We start from the raw sequence: 23,428 nt of genomic DNA on the forward strand, positions 1-23,428 counted from the left end.
TGGCTGCCCTGGGAACCCCTGGGAAGATTCTTAAAAACCTCAGTGCTGATCTGAAGTCAGATCCCTTAGGGTGGGGCTAGGCCTTGGTATTTGTAAAGGCACTCGGGCGCCTCCAGGGGGCCTCTAAGGCTTGGCCAGCCTGAGGTTCTCAGCCCCGAACAGGGAGGAGCAGCAGGACGTCCCCGGAGCCCCAGTCGGGGTGCAGAGGGCACAAACGCCGTGGGCGGGCTGGGCCTTGAGACTTTGCCCCGAGATGCAGTGCCCGCTGGGTGTGGGCCACAGCCCAGGAAGCGGGAGCCTGGGCCGAGCAGGGCCAAGGGGGATGTGTCCCATGTGGGGAGGGCGTGGGGCTGGAAACCTAAACCTTAGCCCAGAATGGGGAGCAGTCCCAGCAGAAGTGAGGACTGACAGCCCCAGACGGCATCGGAAGTGGCTGGAGGGTGGATCTTCCTTGCCTCCCTTCATGTGTGAGGGGAGGCCTAGCCCCCAGGGCCCCTCCATCACCCATCCTAGCCTGGTTCCGTTTCATTCAAATCAAGCAGCTGTCACGGGCCTGAGTCCAGGGGAGGGCAGCTGCTGGGAGGGGAAGTGAGCCAAGGTCGCACTTGCTGAGGGGAGTGGCATGTCTGTGCTCTGCTCTGCTTCCCTCCCTCCTCAGGACGTCCACTAGACGCTAGCGCAGCAAGCCTGGCAGACTTCCTGGTGGTGACTGTGAGTAGATCGGAAAGGGCGCTCATCATCATCATTGGGCTTCTTTTCCTCCAGCTTCAAGAGTGAGACAAGGGGCTTCCCCTACCACGTGCAGCATTTAGGACCAAAGCTCTGGGGGTTCGAGTCCCACACCTATCACTCAGAGGCTGGGTGAACTCGAGCGAGGGACGTTACTTCTCTGAGCCTCATTTCTTCATTTGTAAGGCAGGAAGTTGCTACTGCACAGGGCTGTTGTGAGATTAAGACAGTTTATCTATGCCAAATGCTTGGCCCCATGCCTGGCACATCATGACCACAAACGACAGACAGTGGCCCGGCACCTCCTCGTCAGCACACTTGCCTGACCCACCTGGCTGGTGCCAGGCACACAGTAGGCGCTTCACGCATATCTGACGATCTGCCACTCCTGGCCCTTTTTCTGAACTAGGAAGGGGAGGGGCTGTTGGCCACGTTTTGCTGAGCCGGCAAATGGAAGAACTGAGGGTGTAAGAGGCTTTCTCAGGTCAGGGCAGAGGGAGGGGGCCAGGATGGAGAACAAGCCTCTCTCATCCCCCACCCAGTGTTCTCCAGACAACGGCAGCTTTGTTTGGGGAGGGAGAGAAAAATCCTTCTGGAAACCCCTGCAGAGAGGCCCAAGGCGGAGCGGTCAGCATGCAGGACCTGGGCGAGGCCCAAGGTGGAATGGTCAGCATGCAGGACCTAAGCGAGGCCCTGAGGGCAGCTGGAAAAGGGACGGCGTTGAGGTTCAAGTGCTCGTGGGAGCAGCCCTGCCTGCGGCCCCGGCCCCCTTTCAGAGGCAGCTGGGGCAGGCGGAGCAGAGGGGTCCTTACGCAGGACAGAGATGAAGCTGCTCCTGTCGGCCAGGATCCACACCCCGAAGCCCAGGATCACCGCGCCCAGGACCTGCAAGGAGAAAGGGGCAGTTAGTGGGGGCCGCTCCCAGCTGCCCCTGCAGCCTGGCCGGGGGGACACGGGGGAGCTGCCTACATCCTTGTCCAGCCAGGGATGTCAGGGTGGCCTCAGGCCCCGCACCTCAAGTCCAGCCAACTCCAGCAACCCAGACAGCAGGGCCATGAGTGGGGAGGCCCTCCTACCCCCACGTGTGGTCAACCTGAGCATACCGGCTCTGGGGGTGCAGCCTGTACCCTCCTACTTATCTCCTGGCCCTGCCCCAGCCTGGGGGCTGGGAGCTTCCCCAACAAGCCAGGCTCAGGGTGGGGAAACCCTCGGGGGACATGACTGTCGGAGCCCAACCCGTCTTCCAGATCTCTCAGCTCCAAGGCCACCTTCCGCAGGAGGCTTCCTGACCCCCAGGCAGACTAAGGGGCCTCTACTGTGTGGCAACCACCGTGGGACACTTCCTTAATAGCCTTTCCCTCTGGGTTTAACTCTGCCACTTGTCTCTCTGGCTAGACTGTGAGCTCCCTGAGGGCAGGGCTGGGTTGCATGCAGCTCTGTGGGCCTGGGCGCACCAGGTGCTGAGGGCCCCCCCGCGGATGAGTGAGTTCATGAACCCAACTGTGTAAAGGCAGGATTAGAAAAGCAAACGAATGGTGGTGGGGATGGGGTAGGGTGGCTGGCATAGGCCCAGGTATTCCCTGCCTCTCTTCCCTCCACCAGGGGGCAGACCCACAACCGGAGCCCACCTCCCCCAGCCAAGATCAGCCCAGCAAGACCCCATTAAGCCAGCCACGGCTGGGGAAGGGCCTGCAGTCCCGGCAAAAGCATAGGTTCCCTTGAGGGGATGGAGGCGGGGAGGCTTGCATCACCCCATAAGTCTGGCCTTTCCCTGGGGCCTGGCCTGGGTCTACCTGGGGGATAACCCACCTTCAGGGTCCCAGCATGTCCCCACCCACCTTTACTACCAGCCCTGGGTCCCCGCCTAAGCCACCATCCCGTAACCTCTGGTGCAAGAGCAGCAGCTACTGATAACGCCCTCAGCCTGCGATGAGCCGCTGGGTCCCAGGGATTTATCAGCCTTGCTCTACAGACCTTAACCACCAGAGCTGGGACGCTGGGTAAGGTGAATGGGGCATTTGCCGCACATGTGAAAATTCAGGGGACACCAAAAACACGCAGGAACCAAGATAAACGAGTTTATAGCAATCATTTTTAAGAAATGGACATTCATGGGGGGAAAAGAATCCATCATGATGAACAAAATATCAAGCTTTTCAATAAAGACAGGCTTGGTGTTCCTGATTTTTCCTTTTGAAAAGGAGCGGGGCCCCGATGTCATGCAGTGCCGCGCTGTTTCTGATCCCACAGTGAGTGCCTCACTCGTCTCGCCCTGGCCCAGGTTCCTTAAAGACAACAGCGGCTGACGACCAGGAAGAGGAAAGTACAAGGACCTCCCCACATTTGTCCCCAGCCACTCACTCGTCCCCTCCTCTCTCCTTGTCTGATGGGCCCTGTTATCGTCCTCACTTGACAGATGGGGAAACTGAGGTCCTAACCTCACCCGAGGTCACCCAATTCACTCATCAGGGGCTCCAAGTCAGGTCTGACTATACAGCGGTGCCAGATGTCGGCACATCAGCTGCAGGGGTACTTCGGGTCCGTCCCGGGCCTTAGCCTAGAAAGCCAGTCCCTGGGGAGAGGAAGTCCCCACCCGAAAGTGCGGGCACCTCAGACTGCACAGCTTGCGGGGAGGAAGGTGGGCTTTACAGGACCCGGCAGTCAGGTTCCCAAAGACTCCTGAAGCCCTGCTCACCCCAGCCTCACACCTCACAGCACAGCTGGCCCGTGGTCTGCCCCTGCCACCTCAGACCCACGTGGCGGAGCCCCTGTCCGCTCACCTCCTGCACTCACGGGGCAGGGCTGCAGGGGGAACAGTCCTCCCAAATAGAGAATTCAAGACAGGGCAGAAACTTCCCTCTGGCAAATATAATCCCAAAGAGAGTAAAATCCCAGACTGCCCAGCCAAGCTCCTCGGCTCGCCTCCCGGAACCCAGGGAGCGAAGTACCTGGCGCTGCCGTTTCAGCTCCCCTGCACGTCTGATGACTATGGCCTGAGCACCAGGTGTGCCTGGATCAGCGCCAGGCCACGGGACAGCCAGAAGCGAGGCCAGGGCAGGGGGCCGACCAGACTGGGGGAGGAACCACAAAACCCCCTTTCTCTGTGAACCACGACTGGGGCCGCGGGACACACCCCACATTAACCCACCCCACCCAGACCCACCAGAATCTCCCGACAGGAGCCAGGAGTCTCACAGCCAGCGTCCTACCCCCAGAACGGCCACGGCAGCTGCGGCCTCAGGGTCTCCTAGGATCTGAGAAAAGCTGACGACAGGGCAGTTTTCTGGGGAGTTTGGGGTCCGGAGGGAGTGAAGGCGAGGGGGTACATGTGTACCCGCGTGCATGCATGAGCACACACGGCAACCAGAGTGATTCTGCCAGACCACGAGTTCAATCGTGTAACCGCTTCCCACTGTGCATGAAACAAAGACCCAGGTCCTTCCTGGAAGAGCCATGCCGCCCAAGCCCCGGAGAGGCACCCGCTGGCCCACTCCCCCTGTGCTGGACTTCCGCTCCTGCTGCCGGGACCCTGCTCTCCCCAGCCTCACACAGAACTCCAGGCAGCTCTTGCTGACCACCCTGACAAGGTCAAGTGCCTTGTTATCTGCTCTCTCTTAGGGGCCATATCCATCTTTCCCAGGAGCGCCTACAACTGCAATTTTATCATCCATTGGAGTGAGCGTTTGATCGAAGCCCATCACCCCCCAGAACAGAAGCCCTGTGAGTGAAGAAGTCGCGGCTCTCCTGCTGGCGAATGTCTAGCCGGCACCCAGGACGGGGTCTGAATACACAGGGGTGTCAAAGACACATTTGGTGGAGAAGTATTTGTGAATGAACACACACACACACACACACACACACACACACACACACACACACACACAGTCTCCTCTCACTCTTTCCTTTCCCTCTCACCCTCCTGTGATAAAAGCTTCCCCTCTCCCCCATGACACCCCCTCCACCACCATCCTGATGGGCCCCGTCCTGGGCCCCAGCACACAGGGAGTGAACACCTGCCCCCCAGGACCCTGGAGTGGCTGGGAGGAGGCCAAGCGAGACCGGTCCCCAGAGCTCGGGCCCAAGGGAGGCTCTTCTAGGCTCTGGCTCCATAGGTGAGACTGGGAGCGGAAGGGACGCCTTGGCCCCAGACCATCAACCCCTCTCCCTTTCTCCATGAAGTCTCTACCTCCCTCCCTCCCACTGCATGGGGGGAGAGGGGGTGTCTGTGCCCTTGAACCCCAAGCCCTGCCACCTCCTAGGCTATAGCCCAGACTCCTCCCTCCAGTCCCTAGAGCCCCAGGGACAGAACCACAGGGCTCCCACTCTCCCCACCCAACCCTGGCCAGCTGGCCCTTAAAGCTGGGCCTCAGCCTGGGAGCCAAGTGCCTGCCAGGAAAGGCGTGCCTGTGTGGGCAGCCACTTTTTTCCAGAAGCCTGGCCCAGCTGGGAAGGACCTGACCGCCAAGCTGGGAAACCCAGGTGCCCAGGCCCGGCTGCCATCAGTGGAGGGCCAGAGCTGCAGTGGGGCCCCAGTGCCGTCCTTGAGAGGGGAGCTGGGGTCGGAGCCAAGGTGGACGACCAGTAGGGCAGGCAACACCAGGGCTGTCCACGTGCATGTGCGTGTGCGTGTGTGTGTGTGCACGTGGGTGTACTTGTGTGTGCCAGGAACACACTTGTAAGTAGCTGTGTTGGGTTAAAGTTATGAGGGGGAGTTTAGAAAGATTCTTTATTTTCCAAACTTTCTATAATCCTATGTAACTTGTAATGTAAAACTTTTTTTTTCTACAAGAAATTCATGTCTGTTGTAGAAAATTTGGAAACTGCAGAGAAGCAAAAAGAATAAAACCCAAATTCCCAGGAATCCCAACACTAACATTTGGAGGTATTTTCTTCTCCTCTCAAAAATATTCATGTATGTGTACATTTTAAAAACTAAAATTGAATCATAATAAATATCCTATTAAAAAATCTGATGTTTTTAACAGTATAGGGTGAACCAACACCATGAGAGGCCACAGTCCCCAGCAGCACTCCTTTGAAGGTCCCTCCAGGCCACTCTCCCCACAGCCCCACCCCCATCACACACACTCACACTCTCACACATGCACACTCATACACTCACACACACACTCGTTCACACACCCATATATACTCACACATACACACACTCACACACACATAACCTCACATATACTCACACACATATATACTTACACATAATCTCGCACACGCACACACACACACACACACACACACACACACACTCATTCCATCATCCTGGCAATTCCAAGGCAGGAGTCTGTCTTGCCAAACCAGAGAGGAAAATTGGGGCCCCAGGAAAAGCAGCCCCAGATGTGCACAGAGCTTATATCTGGGCGGCCCCGGGGCTCATGACCGGGTGACGCCTGCCAGGGTGGGTCTGGGGAAGGACCACTGTGACCTCACTCCGGCCCAGAGGCCAGCCTCCTCTTGCCCACTCTCTGGGAGCTCCAGGGACACCCCCCACCGTGTGGGTGGGAGTGTGATGGGGGCAGTTGAGACCCAGACGTGTTAACAGGCAAGTTCTTCGGAGCGGGCGGAGGAGGATGGAGAGTCGGGACAGGACGAGAAAGATCCCAGAGGCTCCCCTACAACTTCCCGATGAGGAGTCAGGGGATGCCCCAGGGGTTCTCCTCTCCCCACGCCCACCTCCGGCCCTGAGAGCCCGGGTGTGGCGGCCTCGGTGCTCCAGGAAGGGGGAAGGCTGGGGGAGCCATCCAGTGCTCTGCCATCCAGCCAGCTGGGAACGCTGGGAATCTCCTCACTGCTCCCACCTGCTTCCATTTCCAACAGTCTGGCCTCAGCCCCCTGGCCCCAGCCACACCCCACCACCATCCCCAGGCTGGAGGGTCTTGGACTGGGACGTGCCCGGGAGGAGCATCTCTTCTGGAGGCATCTGGGTAGCACGGGTCATACTTACAAAGAAGAGCAAGTTGAAGAGGAAGAGGAAGTATTTGGTGACTTTGATGCAGGATGACCCCATCCTGCTGGTCCGGGAGCTCCCTGTGGAGAAGGCAGGTCAGTCAGCGCGGGGCGGGACCTGGCTGGGGGCTGGGGAGAGGAGAGGGAATCAATGCTGGTGGGTACCCCAGACCCACCGGCCCCAGATCATCCCAGCTCACCCCCGCCAACTACCTCATGAGGTAGGTACTAAGGTCAGGTCCTGTTTCAGGGGACCCGGAGGCCCAGAGAGCTTAGATGACTGACCCAGAGCCATGCAGTAGGGTGTTGGGGGTAGGTGGCAGCTGGGGTCTGGGTCAGCGACTTCACCAGGGCTCAGCCTAGAGGAAAATTATGGAGGAGACCCTCAGGCTCCCTGAGGCCAGAAACCCCAGGAACAGCCACGGCCCTCAGGCCCCATGGGGCTAAGGGAGCCAGCACAGGCAGCTGGGGCCGAGACAGCTGGACTGGGACAGCTGTGTGGGCAGAGCTGGGCTGGGGGGTGGGGAGAAGCAGGCCACTGAGCAGAGGGAACAGAGGGCCCAAGGCATGGGCTTTATCCCTTCTTCCTCCTGCAAGGGTGCAAGGCAGTCCTAAGCCTTGTGACTCTCCCCGTCCACAGGGAGGTCCCCTCGCCCTTCTCGCATCATTTTTGCCAAGTGGGAGCCCAGCTTCGACACCTCCAGCGACCGGGGTCGGGGAGTTAAGGGGGAGATCCGGGCACAGCACGAAGCAAAGCCTCCAACGAAGCAAAAGACGGCCTGGCCACGAGCACCCCGTCACAAGTGGCATGGAAGCAACATCTGACTAAAGCCTTACGGGGAATCCAAGAGCTACGTGGGGAGATGAGACTGAACACTCCTCCAGGCTCCAGGGTCCAAGACCTGGGTCTGAGAAATGCGGGGACAGCAGTGACTCAGAACCAGGGAAGTCTGTCCTCAGCAACTCCACCTGGGGCTTCCCCCAGGCCCAGAGGGGGAGAAAACAAGGGCTTCCCCTCCGTGCCCTCCCCCCACCCCCGCCCCGTGTCAGGAGATCCAGAGATCTGAGATCCTGAACCCAGGCCTGGCCCCGGAACTGCTGGGGATGGTCCACATGAAGGAGAGCTTTGTTTCCTCTCTCCCTTCCCAGCGCAGCGCCTGACAACCACAGGCGCTTCGTAAACGGGCGCGGAGTGAAACGGCGAGAGGAAGGAGTCTCTCACCAAAGGAGGCCTGTTTTTCTTTCCTATCAGGGACCTGCTTGAGTCTCTCAGCCCCAAGCAGCTTATAGATAAATCATCATTTCCCCAGAAGAACTCCAGCACAGCATTTGAGCAGGCAGCAGCGGGAACGGGACGCTGGCTGCATTCTTGTGAAATTGGAGAAGTGTTGAAACAGTCCTTTGGTAACTGATGTCCGCCAGCCGTGTTGCACAGGCAAGGGAGTTTCTCCACTCTCCGGCTCCCACATCCTCCGCTCAGGCTGGGTGTCTGAGGCAGCCTCGCTGGGCGGCGGGTGTTCAGAAAGGGGCAGTTCTTGTTCACTGTTCACAACAGTGAACACCTGGCCTCCCCCTGAACAGCATCTGCTCTGGACAGCCATTGGCATGTGTCATCCCTTTAATCCTCACGACCTGCCCAGAAGGTGCGGAAGGTCTTCCTGTCCTGGGGAGCATGGGGTGGGGGGACAGCCTCAGAGAGATGAGGTAACTTGCCCGGGAAACATAGCTCGTTAGGCAGTGGTAACTCCCGAGGTCAAGATCTGTGAAGGGCTGCCTTCCGGGGAGCGGCCAAGGCTGTATAAAGGGGTCTCTGGGGATGGCTGGGATTCCATTGTCCAGGTAGGTGGTGAGCACCAAGGTCACTGCTCAAAGGAGCTCTGGCGTGTGGGCAAGGAGGCAGAGGCTGCTGGGCTGGTATCCCCCGATTCTCCGGGCAACCCCGCTGGCCTCTTGTCACTCACACAAACTGAAGCAGGCGTAGGGCAAAGAAAAGCCCTTCAGTATCCTACAAGCAAACTAAAGCTCAGAGTGGTGAAGCAGCTTGCCCAAGGCCACATGGACCAGCAAGGACAGAACCCAGTCCTCCCGGCCCCTTAGGCCGCCTCCTCCTCTCCAGGAGGCAGCTGGGTGGGTTCAGACACTAAAACAGGAGCCAGGCAGCCCCATGACTGGCAGGTGGGTTGGCCAATCAGGGCAGGCCCAGAGACTACCTGGGAATCGCCTGAGGGAAGAGAAGAGGCTGAGAATCAGAGCCCGGGGTGCGTGGCTCCAGGGCCTCTTGGCCAAGATCCAGGATACAAAGTGTTTCTGTCCCGCAAGTGTTGACATTCCCCGCTCACCGAAACAGGGAGCAGGAGATGAACACGGTCTCCATACTGGGCAGAAGCTGGGCGGTTCCACGAAGGGCTGGGAGTCAGCTCAGTCTGGGGACGTATCCAGGTTGCCCCGTGATGGGGTCTGGCATCAACCTCAGGGAACCCATAACCACCACCAAGCCCCGAGGAGACCCCAAAGTCGGATTCAGAGGGCCCGGGGTTACGCTCTAGCTCTGCCCGCCCACCCTGAGAGGCCTGAACCTGTTTCCTCATCCACAACAATAAGAATAAGGGTTGGTATAGGGCAGGGATTAGCCAGGTGGGGCCTGTGGATCAAATCCAACCCACCGCCTCTATTCTGTACGGCTTGCAAGCTAAGAACAGATTTTTCATTTTTCAATAGATGGGAAAAAATAAAAAGACTATTTTGTAACACGGAAAATTAAAATAAATAAGTTCAGTTGTATTGGCACCCAGCTGTATTGTCCACAGCTGCTGTCACAGGCAACGGCAGCGTGGGCCGGTTATGACAAGAGGCCACTGCCCCGCAAAGCCTAAAACATTTACTGCCTGGCCCTTTATGGAAGAAGTTTGCAGGCCCCTGGGGCAGAGGATCACATGGCACACACACAAGTGTCTGTAAAAGGTGGCAAGGATCAGGACTGCCATTAGCTCAGGATCTTCGGGGAGAACGAGCTGGGCGGCAGGAATCGAATAGACAAAGGTTCGAATCCTAGCTCTGCCAACGCACAGCCACAGAGAAAGGACTCACAGGGCCTCGTTTCCCAACTGAACCCCCTGTTATAAAGAAAAGTGAGATCAGCGCCTCGCACAGTCGGGGCTGGGTGAGCTGGAGCTGGGTAAGCGTCTTTATCGGCACTTGTGGAAGGAGTGAAGGGTGAGCGTTTCACTTGCTCGTGAAACTAAACGAAGAGAGAGTCTCCCAATATTGTGCTTTGCAGAAACACTAGAAGGTCTGCCCATGCTTTCCTGTGAGGATGTCTGGAAAGCCACAAAACAAGGGAACGAGATGCAAGTACATCTTATTTGGAAAATTCTGGAACAGGCACTGACAGCTCTGTGAGCAGTAGGAAGGAGGTGCTGATTTTATGTTATACTCTATACAGGTAAACTGACCATTTCTAAGCAACTCCAATTTAAATTGACCAAATATATAATTTTATGCCAAATCAGTTTATACAATGGAATTATTATGCTACTAATATTTTACTAACTCCTGCTCATCCTTTAATACAGACCCCAGACATCCACCTCCTCCAGGACACCTCCTACTCCAGCCACCCTTGTCACCACCATCAGGGCCACACGCTCCCCACCAACACATATGCTGGTTAGGAGCCCTCCCCCTCTGCTTCCTTCCAATGGCACTGGATACTAGAGCAGTTCCTGCGATGGGCTCTGGCATCAAACTGCCTGGGTTTGAATGATGTTCTATCACCTCCTAGCTGTGTGACCTTGGACAAGTGACTTAACCTCTCTGAATCCCAACTAACTTATCTGTGAGAAGAGGAAAATAAAACCTTTTTGGCAGATTTGCCCAGAGATTAAATTAGATAATGTGGGTAAATGCCTGGCATGGAGTAGGTTTTCAATAAGTGGAGGTTACTATTATAACTCATGATGCTGTACAGTAATTTTCTACTTACTTGCCCGTCTCCCCCGTGGACTGTGATAGCTTGAGGGGAGAGACTATGTATTATTTACGAGGTCAAAGTAGGCTCCCAACAAATTTGCTGAATGAAAGACTAGATGCATGGATGGAGGAAGGGATGGAGGGAGAGAAGGAGGGATGAGTACATGGATGAAGAGATAGATGGGGGATGGAGGGATGGGTGGATGGAAGGAGGGATGAGTGGAGGGATGGCTGGGTGGATAGATGGAGAGGTGAAGGGGAGGGGAAGGAACTTCCACATAGAACACCAAGACTTTCAAGTACTCAGTCACACAAAGGGAGTCTGAGCTCCACTGCCCCTAAATCAGCTGAGACTCTCTTTTCAGCCTTCTTCTGTCTTCCCCCAAGGGGTGGGGTGGGGGATGTGTAGGGTGAGCACCCTGAGCCACCTCTGCATGCCAGGGCCCACAAGCAAGGCTCCCTCGCCTTCCCCGGAGCCCCTGGGGAAGATCCCCTTCTTTAAGAGAACCTCTTGTCTGTGTTGGGGCTCTGTGAGTCCACCACTGCAGAGTAGGAGGTTGGTTTATCCTTCACTTGAGGTTGGGTGAGGAGCCCTCCAGCCTGACCCCAGAACCTGGGTGTCCCTGAATAGCCTTGGGGAAACCAAGTGGTGCGGTGGTGCAGCCCCTCAAGTCCAGGGTTCGTGCTCGGCGCCTGCTCTGATGGGACGTGCTGTTTGAGACCCAGCACAGGTGACTGTCCCCGGACTGTCCCCGGACCTCCCCACCCCCCGTCCCAGACCTGCCTCCTCAACGGTCAAACAACAGGCTGGGACCAGAGCAGCAGCATTTTCCACAGTAGTTCTTCCAAACACAAGTCCTAGAAGACACGCCCTTAAGAACAAGAGTCTTTTCTGTCACCAAGTTTGTGGAGTGCCAATTCTCCCCGAGTCACTGTACATGAGACACTTAGTGTCTCCAAGACACCTGGCAGTAAACACTGCTGACTTAAAACCATCTTTCACTCAACAGCCTAACATCACGTGGAATACACATTAGGCCCTTGAGAGTCCCTTGGGGGCCAGGGCTCCTGGACTCTAAGTGCTGCAGGATTCAAAGGAGGCGAGGAGATGCATGGCCCTTCGACCTACCAGCTGGCTCAGACCCAGCACCTGAGGGCCATGCTCAGGTCTCTTCCTCATTCCCCTCATCCCACAGCCCATATGCGTCTCTTCCAATCCACCACCTCTCCCGGCCCCATGCCTCACCTCCCCCTGGACCAGTGCAGCTCCCTGATTGGCCACAGGCTCCACTCCTGCCCTTGTCAAGCTGTTATGCACACTGCAGGGAGGGCTCTTTGAAAAATGCTAACTAGATCTTGTCACTCCCTTGCCTGCAACCCTCCAATGGCGATGTAGCTGACACTTTGCTATAAAATCCAGACTCTTATGTGGCCAGCGGGGCCCTGCCTGGTTGGCCCTGCCCCTCCTCGGTCCTCAGCACCTCCGTCCTCCCCATCCCACCTTCATCCCTAAGGCCGCTCTTTCTTATTGTTCTGTACACCAGGCCCCTGCCCACCTGAGCGCCTTTGCCCTCACGGTTCCTCTGCCAGGAGCATCTTCCCCCAAAGCCCCTGGCTGGCTCCTTCCCTTCCTGTAAGTAGACTGAGCTACTCCTCCCAGAGGCCCTACCCGAACACCTGATCTATACAGCGGGCCTCAACTCCAGCTGCGTGTTAGAACCAAAATATGCCCATGCACAGCCGCCTGTCCTTGCCCTACGCAAGTCATCAGACTCGGGTATGGGGGCTTCCCTGAGAACTGTAAGGAACAGCGGCTTTGACACCTGAGCCTGTCACATGACCCTGCTCATTGCAGTCATCCTACTGGTCCACTGGGGTATCCGGAGCCCCCATGAGAATATGGTTCCTTCAGGGGAGGGGCTGCGTCTGTCTCACTTGCCCCGTACCCCAGGGCCTAGGACAGTGCCTAGCACGTAGTAACCCCTGGATGTGTATTTGCAGGAAGAAGGAACAGAAAGGGGAGTCTGGGGAGGTCAGGAAAGGTTTCTTAGAGGAGATAAGAAAAACCAACTTTGATCCTGCAACTGGAGGATTCTGGGCCTTAAAAATGACATCATTGGCTTGTGGGGAGGGGTTGCTTCCTCCCAGGACTGGATTTTAATCTCCTTTGGGTCAGAAACGCCCGATAGAAGCCGTGAACCCTCTCTCTATAAAGATGCATGAAGACAGGCAGGCGCACGCGTTCATCCAGTTTCAGGGGGCCACTAACCCTGGAAAGCCAGGACTTACTTTCCCCGTCTCCCAGTTGCTTGAGAGCAGTGGCCCCCAGTCTTGGCCATACATTAGAATTATCCGGAGAGCTCTAAAACGTGCTGGTGCCTGCCCCGCCAATCCCCTGCCCCAAGCCCCTGAGATCCTGCTTTAATTGGCCTGGGGTGCAGCCTGGGCATAGGGTTTTCTTTTTTTAAGCTTCCCAGGGGATTCTCATGTATTGAGACCCAGCATGGCCTGGTCCCTCTGCTCTGAGTGGGATGCAGGAAGGCCTGGGGTCCCTGGTGCAGCAGGTCCTGGCCGGGGAGAATCTCACATGAAGCTTCCTGGACCGCTACTCCATCCTCCACTTCCTGAAGGCACATTCCCCGCATCCTTCATCAGAGAGCGATATCCACTGTGCAGAAGACTTTTGAGATCATTGCCTTTCTCAGAGGGGCCAGAGAAAGCAGGAGACCACAGGTCACAGAGCAAAATCAGGGCTGCACACACAGTGGAGGACCTGCAGATTCCTGGTCCAGGCTTTTCTCTTTCCATCTGCTGTCCTGCCCCAGCTCACCAGGCCTTCCGTATAGAGATTGAAGGAGAACTGGACTCAGAGTCACACAGCAGCCCTTGGTTCCCACCCCTGGATCTGCTCCATACGGGCCACGTAACCTACAGAGCTGCCTCCTTATCAGTGAATGGGGAGACTAAACCCACCCACCCCTCACAGGTGTGAAGGTGAACTGTAATCAGGCTAGCACCCAGCAGGGCTCGATCCATGCTGGCCCCCTGGCCCCCTCCTCCCTCCCACTCTCTCCGCCTGAAGATGCCAAATCTGCCACATCTTACCAGCTGTGTGGCTTTGGGCAATCGCTTCACCCCTCTGCCTCAACTTTCCCACTTGTAAAATGGACTTAATAATGGGCTATGGTGAGGCTTACACGAGTTAGTATCCATAAAATGCCTGGCACCCAGTAAGTGTCAAGTAAAAGCCACCAATTACGATGACGATGATTATTATCCGGAAGTTGTTGATTTCATGACCAACAGTCTGAAGCCCTCTGGGGGCCTAGATCCAGCCTCCAGATACATGCCCAGCCTGGAGGCTTCTATGCCAGAGAGTAACTACTGCTGCTCTCAGGCAGGGGGGTGGGGTGAAACAGGGCAGGGCTGGGCCCCCAAGGAAGGAGGCCTCTGCCCTCCACAGGGTGGGGGGGCCTCTGTCCCTAAGCCTCCGGGCTGTGCCTCAGGGGCCTGCCTGAGACCTGGACGTCCAGCCAGTTTGGTGAGTCAGACAACTGATCCCGTGGGAGCTCAGTCAGCTTGGATGGAAAGTGGAGTGAGAAAGCCTGGCCTGGCTGTTCTACTCTGGAAACCTGCCTGTCAGCAGACACTCCACCTGCAAGCTGGTTCTTGGCCACCCAGCTCTGCAGTTCTCTGGACTTTGTCCCGATTGCCCGTGAAAAGAGACTGGTCACAGGTGGCTGTGTTTGTTTTCATGTGTGACAGGTGATGTGTTTCCTGAAACCCATGCTGACTCCAGGGGCTGGCTTTTTGACCTTCCTACTACCTTATTTTTCCATCTTGGGTCTTACCTTTTCCCCTTGTTGTTAAAACAGAAAAATAAAAATAAAAAGCTGTTACCCGGGACCTCCCTGGTGGCACAGTGGTTAAGAATCTGCCTGCCAATGCAGGGGCCACGGGTTCGAGCCCTGGTCCGGGAAGATCCCACATGCCGCGGAGCAACTAAGCCCATACGCCACAACTACTAAGGCTGCTCTCTAGAGCCCGCAAGCTACAACTACTGAGCCTGCGTGCCACAACTACTGAAGCCTGTGCACCTAGAGCCCGTGGTGCTCCGCAACAAGAGAAGCCACCGCAATGAGAAGCCCACACACCACAACAAAGAGTAGCCCCTGCTCGCCGCAACTAGAGAAAGCCCGCGCGTGCAGCAATGAAAGACCGAACGCAGCCAAACATAAATTAAAAAAAAAAAAAAAAAAAAAAAGCTCTTACCCTGGCAACCAGAAAATCAGGAGGCCATAAAGCACGATTAGGATCTCACATTCCCTTCAAGACTTAGGTTTGAATCCCAGCTCTGCTTCCTCCTGTGTGACCTTAAGCAAGGGAGTTACTGAACCTCTCTCTGAGGCCAACGTCTCACCTCTAACATGGGGATACTAGCAGGATCCCCTGTCTCGTAGGGTTGTTGGGGGACTGAGATGGGGCAAATAAAGAGCTCTGGGGGCACTGTCAGCTGCTCACAATGCAAGTGAGCAAATGCCACCACCAACAACACCATGGGGCGGAAGAAACACATCCAGATCAGACGTCCCCAGGAATCGCAGGATTTTAGAGCCCAAGGCCTCCTGTTGGTCTTATAGGGGCTGAATCCAAGGAGCAATGATCCCAGGAGCCGGTGTGACAGGCTCCTGTTCTCCTGAGGACCTTAACAGCCTGAAGCTGGGACTGACCCCTGACATTTGGGGGAAGGAGGCCAGGGGTAGCAGAGGAATGCAGGCCACCAGCCACCCTGGCCAGACTATGGCTGTAGAGTGACAGCACTTTTTCATTTGTATAATGCCATTCCCACTGTCTCTCGTTTAATCTCTGTAACAACCCCCTGAGATATTACTACCCCTATTTAGCAGGTGAAGAAACTGAGACTCAGGTTCAGTGACTTGCCTAAGGTCACACAAGTAAGTGGCTAAGCCCTGATTGAACTTCAGGTCTGACCTGAGACAAGAGCTCCTTTCTCTTCACCTGCTGCCAAAGTGAATTAGGTCAATGGTGGAGCCTGCCCGCTCCACCCTGCCACACCTCAGTCTGCTTGCCTGACACCCCATCTTACCCCAGTTCTGAGGCCTGACTCTTGGCTTCCGTCAGGAAGGAAAAGATCGGCCCCACCAATCCTGGCCACACTGTTCCTTCACTGGCTGATGAGGCCAACAGATGTGGTCCTTCCTTGCTTTTCTCTGAAACCCAAGCAATGAGACCAGAGGGCTTTCAGCGTGAAGAAGGGGCCACTCTGACAGAGGGTGCAGTTTTGGGGAGAGCAGACACTTTGAAACCTGCAGCTTCCCCACCTGGCCCAATGCAGCCAAAGGTTCAAGTTGAGGTTGAGCCATAGTCTCTGACCTCTCCCTCTCCATGGCTCCCCTTCCTATTTTTTGCAGGCTGCTTGGGCCCCATGCAAACCCTGCTCCCTCTCAACCCCGGGTTCTAAGGCTTGTACACTCAGATTCACGGTGCTAGAAAGGCCTTGGACATCACCTACTTCAGTCTCCACTTGTAAGATGAAGAGACTGAGGCCCAGAGAGGACCACGAATCCCCCCCCCTTCTGGGGAGTGTATTTGTACAGGGCAGGGAGGGGACTGGTTAGAGCCGTCAGTACTTCCCAACGTGTTTCACATCATGATACACGTAGAGAAGTAAACATATTTGTTCAGCACCCTGATGTGGACAGACAACACTGGGCCTGGTCTGAGGTGACCCACCCAGAGCTCTGTTCCCAGGGCTGAGGAGATAACCAGCCATTCAGGTACATCAGTTGGGAAGCCCTAAGTTAGACAGATATTTAGGACTATATGAGAGGCTGCCCAGGAGCCCCACAGTCCAGGGGCCCTAACAAGAAGACCCAGATTCCCAGGTGGGCTCTCAGGGGTCAACTACCTTCTGAGGACCCCTCCCCAGCCCCATGGTGGGAGGGAGAATAATGAACCAGTTCACAGTATGGACTTTGAATTGAGAGAGACCTACATGCTAATCCCATTTCACAGAGCTGTGTAATCCTTGGCAAGCTGCCTACCCCACCGAGCCTCAGTGTCTTTATCTGTAAAATAGGGATATCAAGGCTTGTCCAGGAAGATGGTGGAATCGGCTTGCCAAAGCCTAGCAAGTAAGCATGACAGAGGCAGGAGTCTCTGAGAAGAGGTCATGTTAGGCAAAGAGTCCCTTCCTTACGTGGCAGGAGGAGGGTAGGCATAGAGACTCTCCCTTGAGATGTGGGACACACAAAGATTCCTACAAACTGACCCCGGAAAGTTATCGTCACCCAAGAACTTGAAAATAGATGTCAGGCAGAGGGAGGACTGATGAAATGAATGTTAATGAAAGCATCCCCATGTGAACGGTGCCTCACGGATCTTATCTTGTTTAACCCCACATCCCCCGCCATGTGGAGAGCATGGCTTCATCATCTCTGTTTTACAAGCTGGGCATCTGGGGCTCAGGAAGGAGGTGGCGCTTGCTCCAGTCACATGGAGGACAGTGGCCGAGCTGAACTTTGTCCTCCAGACCCTCTGACTCTGGAGTCCAACGTCCTACCTGCTTTGTGATACTGCTCCTTACTGCCAAGCCTTCTCACACGGGGTCACCCAGCATCAAAGCCCATGGAATCAGAGTACCCAGGAATGGGGCCAGGTGTCTGCAGGTGTAACAAGCACACAGGGGCTGTGGAACTCTTACCCTACACCAGCCAGCTATGGCAGTGGTGGGTGCAGAGGGCCAGTCTGAACCACCAGGATGTGAGTGAACCCAGGCCTAACCCTCAGAGGCGACCTCAAGGGGGTCAGAACCGCTCATGGGTCAGAAGGCCTGAGGGGCTGCCCTCCCAGAGGGCTCCCAAGAGGCCATCTCTGCTCAGTTTCCATCCTGAATCAATGCAGTTCTTTGACCCCCCCCAACTCTGGCTGGGCCGGAGCTGGACACAGGAAGTGGATGGATGAAACCCATCCCTGCCCTCAGGGAGTGCTCAGTCTGGAGAAGGCAGAGACAGGAGACTAAGCAATTACACACCAGCATCATCGTAAAGCAGCACGGGGATTCTACCCAGCCTCCAGCTCTTCCTCTGTGGGACAGGATGGGCCCTTCAGAACACAGCCCTCAGTATTCGACTCCAGCTCTTCCTCTGTGGGACAGGATGGGCTCTTCAGAACACAGCCCTCAGTATTCGATAATAACAAAAGTCAATGTTTTTACAGTTACTATTTGCCAGAGATTGTGCTAAGCACTTCACGTGGCTTACTTTGTCCTTGCAATGACCCTATGAGGTAAGCACTGCTTTTAACCCCATTTCACAGTTGAAGAAACTGAGACTCAGGGTGAAGGGACTTGCCCATGGTTACACAGACCACAGGGCTGGGAGCTGAACCCCAAAACCTGACCTAGAGCCCCTGAGCATTACTGTCATGCTGCACTGCCTGCAGAAATGAAGTTATAAATGATACGTAATTAAAATAACCTCACCAAGGCCCAACCTACATTAACTGGGTTTCACAACACAGCCTCCAGACCCAGCCAACTGAAGACACGCTGGGAAGGCACTAGGCATCCGGGACCAGCTCACACACCCATCCCGGGGCCTGGCCAGCTGGGCACAGGTGGCTAACAAAGGGTTACCCTCTGGGTCAGGGCTGCGGAGATGGAGGCTGGGAGCTGGGTGTGGGGAGGCTGGGAGCTGGGTGTGGGCCCTCCGCAGGGTGGCAGGGTGATTAGGGAGAAGGAGGGGGGCTCTAATCAGGGACCTCACATGGCAGCAGTCACAGCACACACCCTCCAGACCCTGGGTTCAGGAAGGAAGAGATGGGGCCCCTGAGATGCCACCTCCTCCGAGCAGCCTTCCCAGAGCATCCTCCTGCACAGACGCTCATGGAGCACCATCTGGCAGCCCCAATCATCTTGGCATGAGTAGTTAGGGTGGGCATCGGACGGATGTGGGTTCAAACCCTGGCTCTGTCTACCCATCACTGTCACTTAACTTTTCTGAGCCTCAGTTCCCTCATCTGTAAAATGGGCTAATACTTCCTACTTCCCAAGCTGTACTTCTCAGCACCTTTCTAGGCTTAAGAGCTATTTTGGCTTTGGGGACATTTGACGAGAGAGAGACAGACAGAGAGGGAGGTGAGTGAGACACAGTAAAGGCAAAGTGCTGCACACACAGGTATACACAGGTACGTTTTCTCTCATAGGTCCTGGGGGGAAAACACAGAAAAGATGGAGAGCGAGGAGGGCAAGGGCAGGTCTGTAACTCCAAGAATTTGGAGGTGCAGGGTAGGGGGTAGAGGGGGTCTTCCACCTGAGACCCAGCTAGAGGCCACTCGGCCAGGGGAGGAGGGGGCACTGCAGGGCCTCTGGGCCCTCCCCACTCTGTCCTTCAGTCCCTCCGCCTCCCCAGTCTCTTCCCCTCTGTACCTGTCCCTCTCTCTGCTGGTGGCCTCCTCCAGCCTTTCCCTCTGTCCGTCCCTCCCTGTTTCTGAGACCAGCTCTCAGGCCTCTCCCTCTCATATCCTGAGGGCCTCAGAGCACCCAGGGCACTCACTCCAGACACAGGGCCCGGACTCCAGCACGGCCAGTCCTCCCCGTGGCGGGCACCTGGCTCCAGCAAGGCGTGGCCCGGGGGCCCCATTTCCACAGTCAGCTGCAGGGGTCCAGGCCCTCCGGGGCTGGGAGGAAGGGCTGCACCTCCCACATGGCAGGCAGAGCCCAAGCCCCAAGTTCCCAGGCAGGGCGGCGGCCATTTAACCCGCCCGGACACCTGGCAGTTGGGGCAGGAAAGCGGGTCACAGAGGAGACCAGCACAGCCTGTCAGGGATCCCTGTCCAGGGCTCCCTGGGCCTCTTGGGTCCTCAGGGATTGCTAAGGAGCGGGGCTGGGACGGCTCCAGCTCCCCTAGACTGGGCTCAGCCAGGGTGGCCTTGGGCCTCAACACCTGCTACACCCTCCGGAGATGCTCTGGCTTCAGAGGCATGGGAGACTGAAGGGGGCATTGGCTGTGGGGCAGGTAAAAAGAGAGGCAGGGGAGAGTGAGAGAGGCAGAGGCAGAGATGAGGGAGGAGAGACAGAGAATGGCAGGCAGAGAAGGACAGACAGATCCCAGGTGAAGGGAGCCTCCCGTGCAGCCAGCGCTCCCGCCCACAGACCTCAGGCCCTCTCTGGTCTCCACGGGAAGCCCCCGGGGGGGCCTGAAGCAAAAGGTCACCTGGCGCGCAGGCCTCGCTGGCCCAGGCAGGACCCCACCCTGGGAGCCAGCCCAGCTCTGCCCTGCAGCCCACCGGGGCGCTCACCACCCTCCGCCCCCAGTCGGCAACAATGGCCCATCCCTTCCCCGGACCATTCTTCTTAGCCTTGGCCTCCCCCAGATTCTGGGAGCGCCAAGTGGTGCCTGGACAAACACACCCACCCCGTCACACACACACACACACGCGCGCACGCGCACGCGCGCACGCACGCACGCACGCACGCACGCACCCCTCCGGAGACTCGTGAGCAGGCTGGGTCCTCATCACCAGAAAGGTGCTGGAGCAACTCCCAGGCCCTACGGGAGCTGCGGCAGGGCGAGGGACTTGACCTCAGCCCGCAGCGCCTAAGGCACAATGAGCACCCAGGTCCCACACAGCCCCATGGAATCCCCCCAACTCAAGCCCTGGGGAGGAAAGAGCAAAGCCCAGCCAGGTCCTCACTATCTCATTCCTCTCCCTTAAACCTCAACTTCCCCCCCTCAGCAATGGGGACGGTCCCTACGCCAGCCCCAGAAGCAGGGATACTGCCCCTGCAACCCTGGAGACCTAGGACTCCGCCACCCTCGCCTTCTCTCAACCCACTTCCCACTCCCAACTCCAGGGGCCTGCCTCCACTGAGGGCTGGGGGATGGGGCTGGGCAGAGAGGTCGTGAGTCCCCACTGCGGGCTGTGAAAAGTCCTCTCCCCTCTCTGGGATGACAGCAACTCACTCCTACCTTACAGGGAGGAGACAGGCTTGATAATCAGAATGCTCCAGCACAACAAAGGGAACCATGGTGATTATTACCACCGTGAGAAGGTTCCAGGCCATAGAGAGGTAGGAGCGGTGTGTGCAGACAGAAACGGAAAGGCAAGGGGCTTGGTCCTACTGGAAGGGGCCTGTGCCCCCAGTGAGCCCCAGGGGCCAGGGGTGGGGTTCTGAGAGTTCTCAGCACAGGGACCTTGAGTCAGGCAGGCCTTCAGGCCTGGGCCGGCTCCCTGAGCTGCACAGGAAGAAACGAGTCCAGACGGATGGTGACCCCGTACGCCAGGCCCAGAGCCAAGAGCACAGCAGCCTGGTGAGCCTCCAGGTGGCCAGAGGGAAAGGGGGCTGTCTGTGCCGCAGCAGGAAAGCGGACATGGAAATGAACTGGGACTGGCCGGACTCCAGGCTCCTGCGAGGGAGCACGCAGCACTTCAGGTCACCTGGATTCCCACCCCCACTCCTCCAGCTCTCCCAGGAAGCCCTGTGTGACCCTGAGAACACAGGTCACAGGCGTATGCCCCCTCCACAGACCTGGAAACTGAGGCTCTGGAGGTACTGTGCCCAGGCTCACAACGTGAGGCTGGCAGAGCCTGTTTGGAGCTAATTCTGTCCCTCTGCCCAATCCTTCCCCTGTTATCTGCCTCGAATACCTCCCAGCTAGAGAAGATAGAGTTCAGGCCTGACACCAATGCCCAACCAGACACCCATCCCAGGGGATTGGGTGGGTGGAGGAGGAATGAAACCCAAGCTGACTGCAGGCAAGGGGAGGGAGCTGCACTTCCCGAGCACCTGGAACCCACGAGACCTCAGCGGCAGGTGCTTTGCATATTGCATCTCACGCCAGCCTCACAGTGGTTGGTGAGGAAGACAGCTTTCTTATTTTTATAAAGAAGCCAGTGGTTAGAGAAGAGAAGTGCCTTGCTCGGGTGGGGCGGGGGGGAGGGGGGCCAAAGTATGAGTCACAGGTCTGAGGCTAACCCTGAGGGACTCAGCTGTCCCCAGCCCAGGCAGACCCAGCGCCCTGAGCCCTGCCAGCCTGGCAGACCCCCCCAGGGCTTGGGCCCAATGGAACCACAGTCCCTGCTCTCATGGCCACCCTGGTGAGTTATCTAACCCTGTTAGCCAGTTTACTCATTGGACAGAACCCAAGACAGTTGAGTTGGCTTGGCCACAGGAAAGAAGGCGGCTAGAACTGGGTCTGGAGGGACAAGGAAGATGCAGATCAGGAGATAAGGGATGAGCTGAGGGCATTCAGGCTGAACCACAGGGCAGGGGCACCGAGGCCTGAGAGGCTGGAAAATTCTGTATCGTGTATCTGGAGGGCAGGCACAGTCCTCAGAGCAACCAGGAGCTGAGGTGGGAGGGGGACCGTGGCCAGACCCCCCTTCCCACCAGGGACCTCAAATGTCCGGGTCTGGGCAGGAACCGGTAACAGGGGCAGCCTGGACCACCCTATCTTCCTTCCCCAAGGTTTCTGGCCCAGAGTGAGGATCTCCGGCCAGCCTTTCCCGGGGTCCTGGGCCCCTGGCACCCAAGAGCTACCACCCCAACTAAGAGCCCTGGGATCCACAATCCTGAGCTGAGAATAGAGGAGCCCAGAGTTCTCCCTCCTTACTGAGGATGCAGCTTGGGGGGACGGACCAGCCTCAGGACGGGGAGCAAAGACAACACAGATTCAAGTCCTGGCTCTATCCCCTCCTCAGCTGTAGGATCCTGGGCAACTCACTCACAGCCTCTGTCGTGATCTGTAAAATGGGCTCAGTAATAATACCCTCCCTGCCTATTTCATAAGGTGCTGGGAGGCTTGCAGGAGTAAGTACGTGAGAAAATGTCCACTGCTAAAAGCTATAAAGCATAAGGTATCATTCTGAGGTGAATGAAGTATGATTTGAACTGGGTCTCCTGGTGGCTGGGCCAGGGTCCTCCCACTGCAAGACCCTGCGTCCCAGGGGAGCCCTGCCCCTCGGGCTGACCCTCTTTGCAGGGATGGTGGTGGAGCACAGGCTGAGTCCCCCACATCCCAGCTCCTTCCGTCCGGATCCGCTGCCACTCCAGACCAGGGGGCCCAGCCTTGGAGTTTGGAACTGAAAGCCCAGCTCTGCCTCCTTCAGCTGTGACGTTGGGCAAGTCATTTCAGCCCTGGCAGCCTCAGTTCCCTCATCTGTAAATGGGGGCTGATGATAACCTCTGCTGGGGGGAGGGTGCTGCTGGGAGGATGACCTGACATCACGGCTGCAAAGTGCCCAGGGCCGGGCCTGGCACACATCAGATGCTCAACAGGTGAGGGTTCTCTCCCCTCCCTCTGCTGTGCCCACCACACAGTGCCCAGGCTCAACCAGAGAAAGTTTCTAGCCTCCCGGAAAAGTGGCCCAGAACAATAACTGGGAACATGAACTGGCTGGAGAACACTGGATCTCAGAAGAAGATCACGTTGCTGAATGGTTAGTGGGGGTAAAAAGTAGAGCAAGACCCTGGCTCAGAGATGATGGGGAACCTGCCTTCCCAGCCCCCTCACTTGGAGTCCCCCAGGGCAGGCACAGGGTTCAGGGAAGGCACCTCTGCTCCTGCATCACACCTGCATGAGGTAAGCCCAGAGAGTGTGTGTGTGTGTGTTGGGGGGGGGGTGGGTGGGGAATGAGATTCAGGAGGAGCAGGGAGAGGTGACAAGGCCAGGGGTCCTGTATTAGCGCTCCTGCCGGCTTTCAGAGCATCCCTGGATCTATCAGATCGTCTGTCAGAGCCTCAGTT

The 23,428-nt window shown here is 57.0% G+C and overlaps 1 protein-coding gene across 1 annotated transcript in view; it reads right to left on the bottom strand.

Annotated features, from left to right (window-relative positions):
• Positions 1–23,428, bottom strand: part of CD82 (CD82 molecule) — a 52,516-nt gene that overhangs the window by 18,447 nt on the left and 10,641 nt on the right. The window contains exons 2-3 of the mRNA XM_060159350.1: positions 6,689–6,819; positions 1,542–1,614 (exon numbers count right to left, since the gene is read on the bottom strand). Of these exons, the coding sequence (XP_060015333.1) occupies positions 1,542–1,614; positions 6,689–6,751 (136 nt within the window). The 5' untranslated portion in view covers positions 6,752–6,819. The remainder of the gene's footprint in view (positions 1–1,541; positions 1,615–6,688; positions 6,820–23,428) is intronic.

The sequence above is a fragment of the Lagenorhynchus albirostris genome, chromosome 9 (assembly GCF_949774975.1).
Source record: "Lagenorhynchus albirostris chromosome 9, mLagAlb1.1, whole genome shotgun sequence".
Taxonomy (NCBI): Eukaryota; Metazoa; Chordata; class Mammalia; order Artiodactyla; family Delphinidae; genus Lagenorhynchus; species Lagenorhynchus albirostris.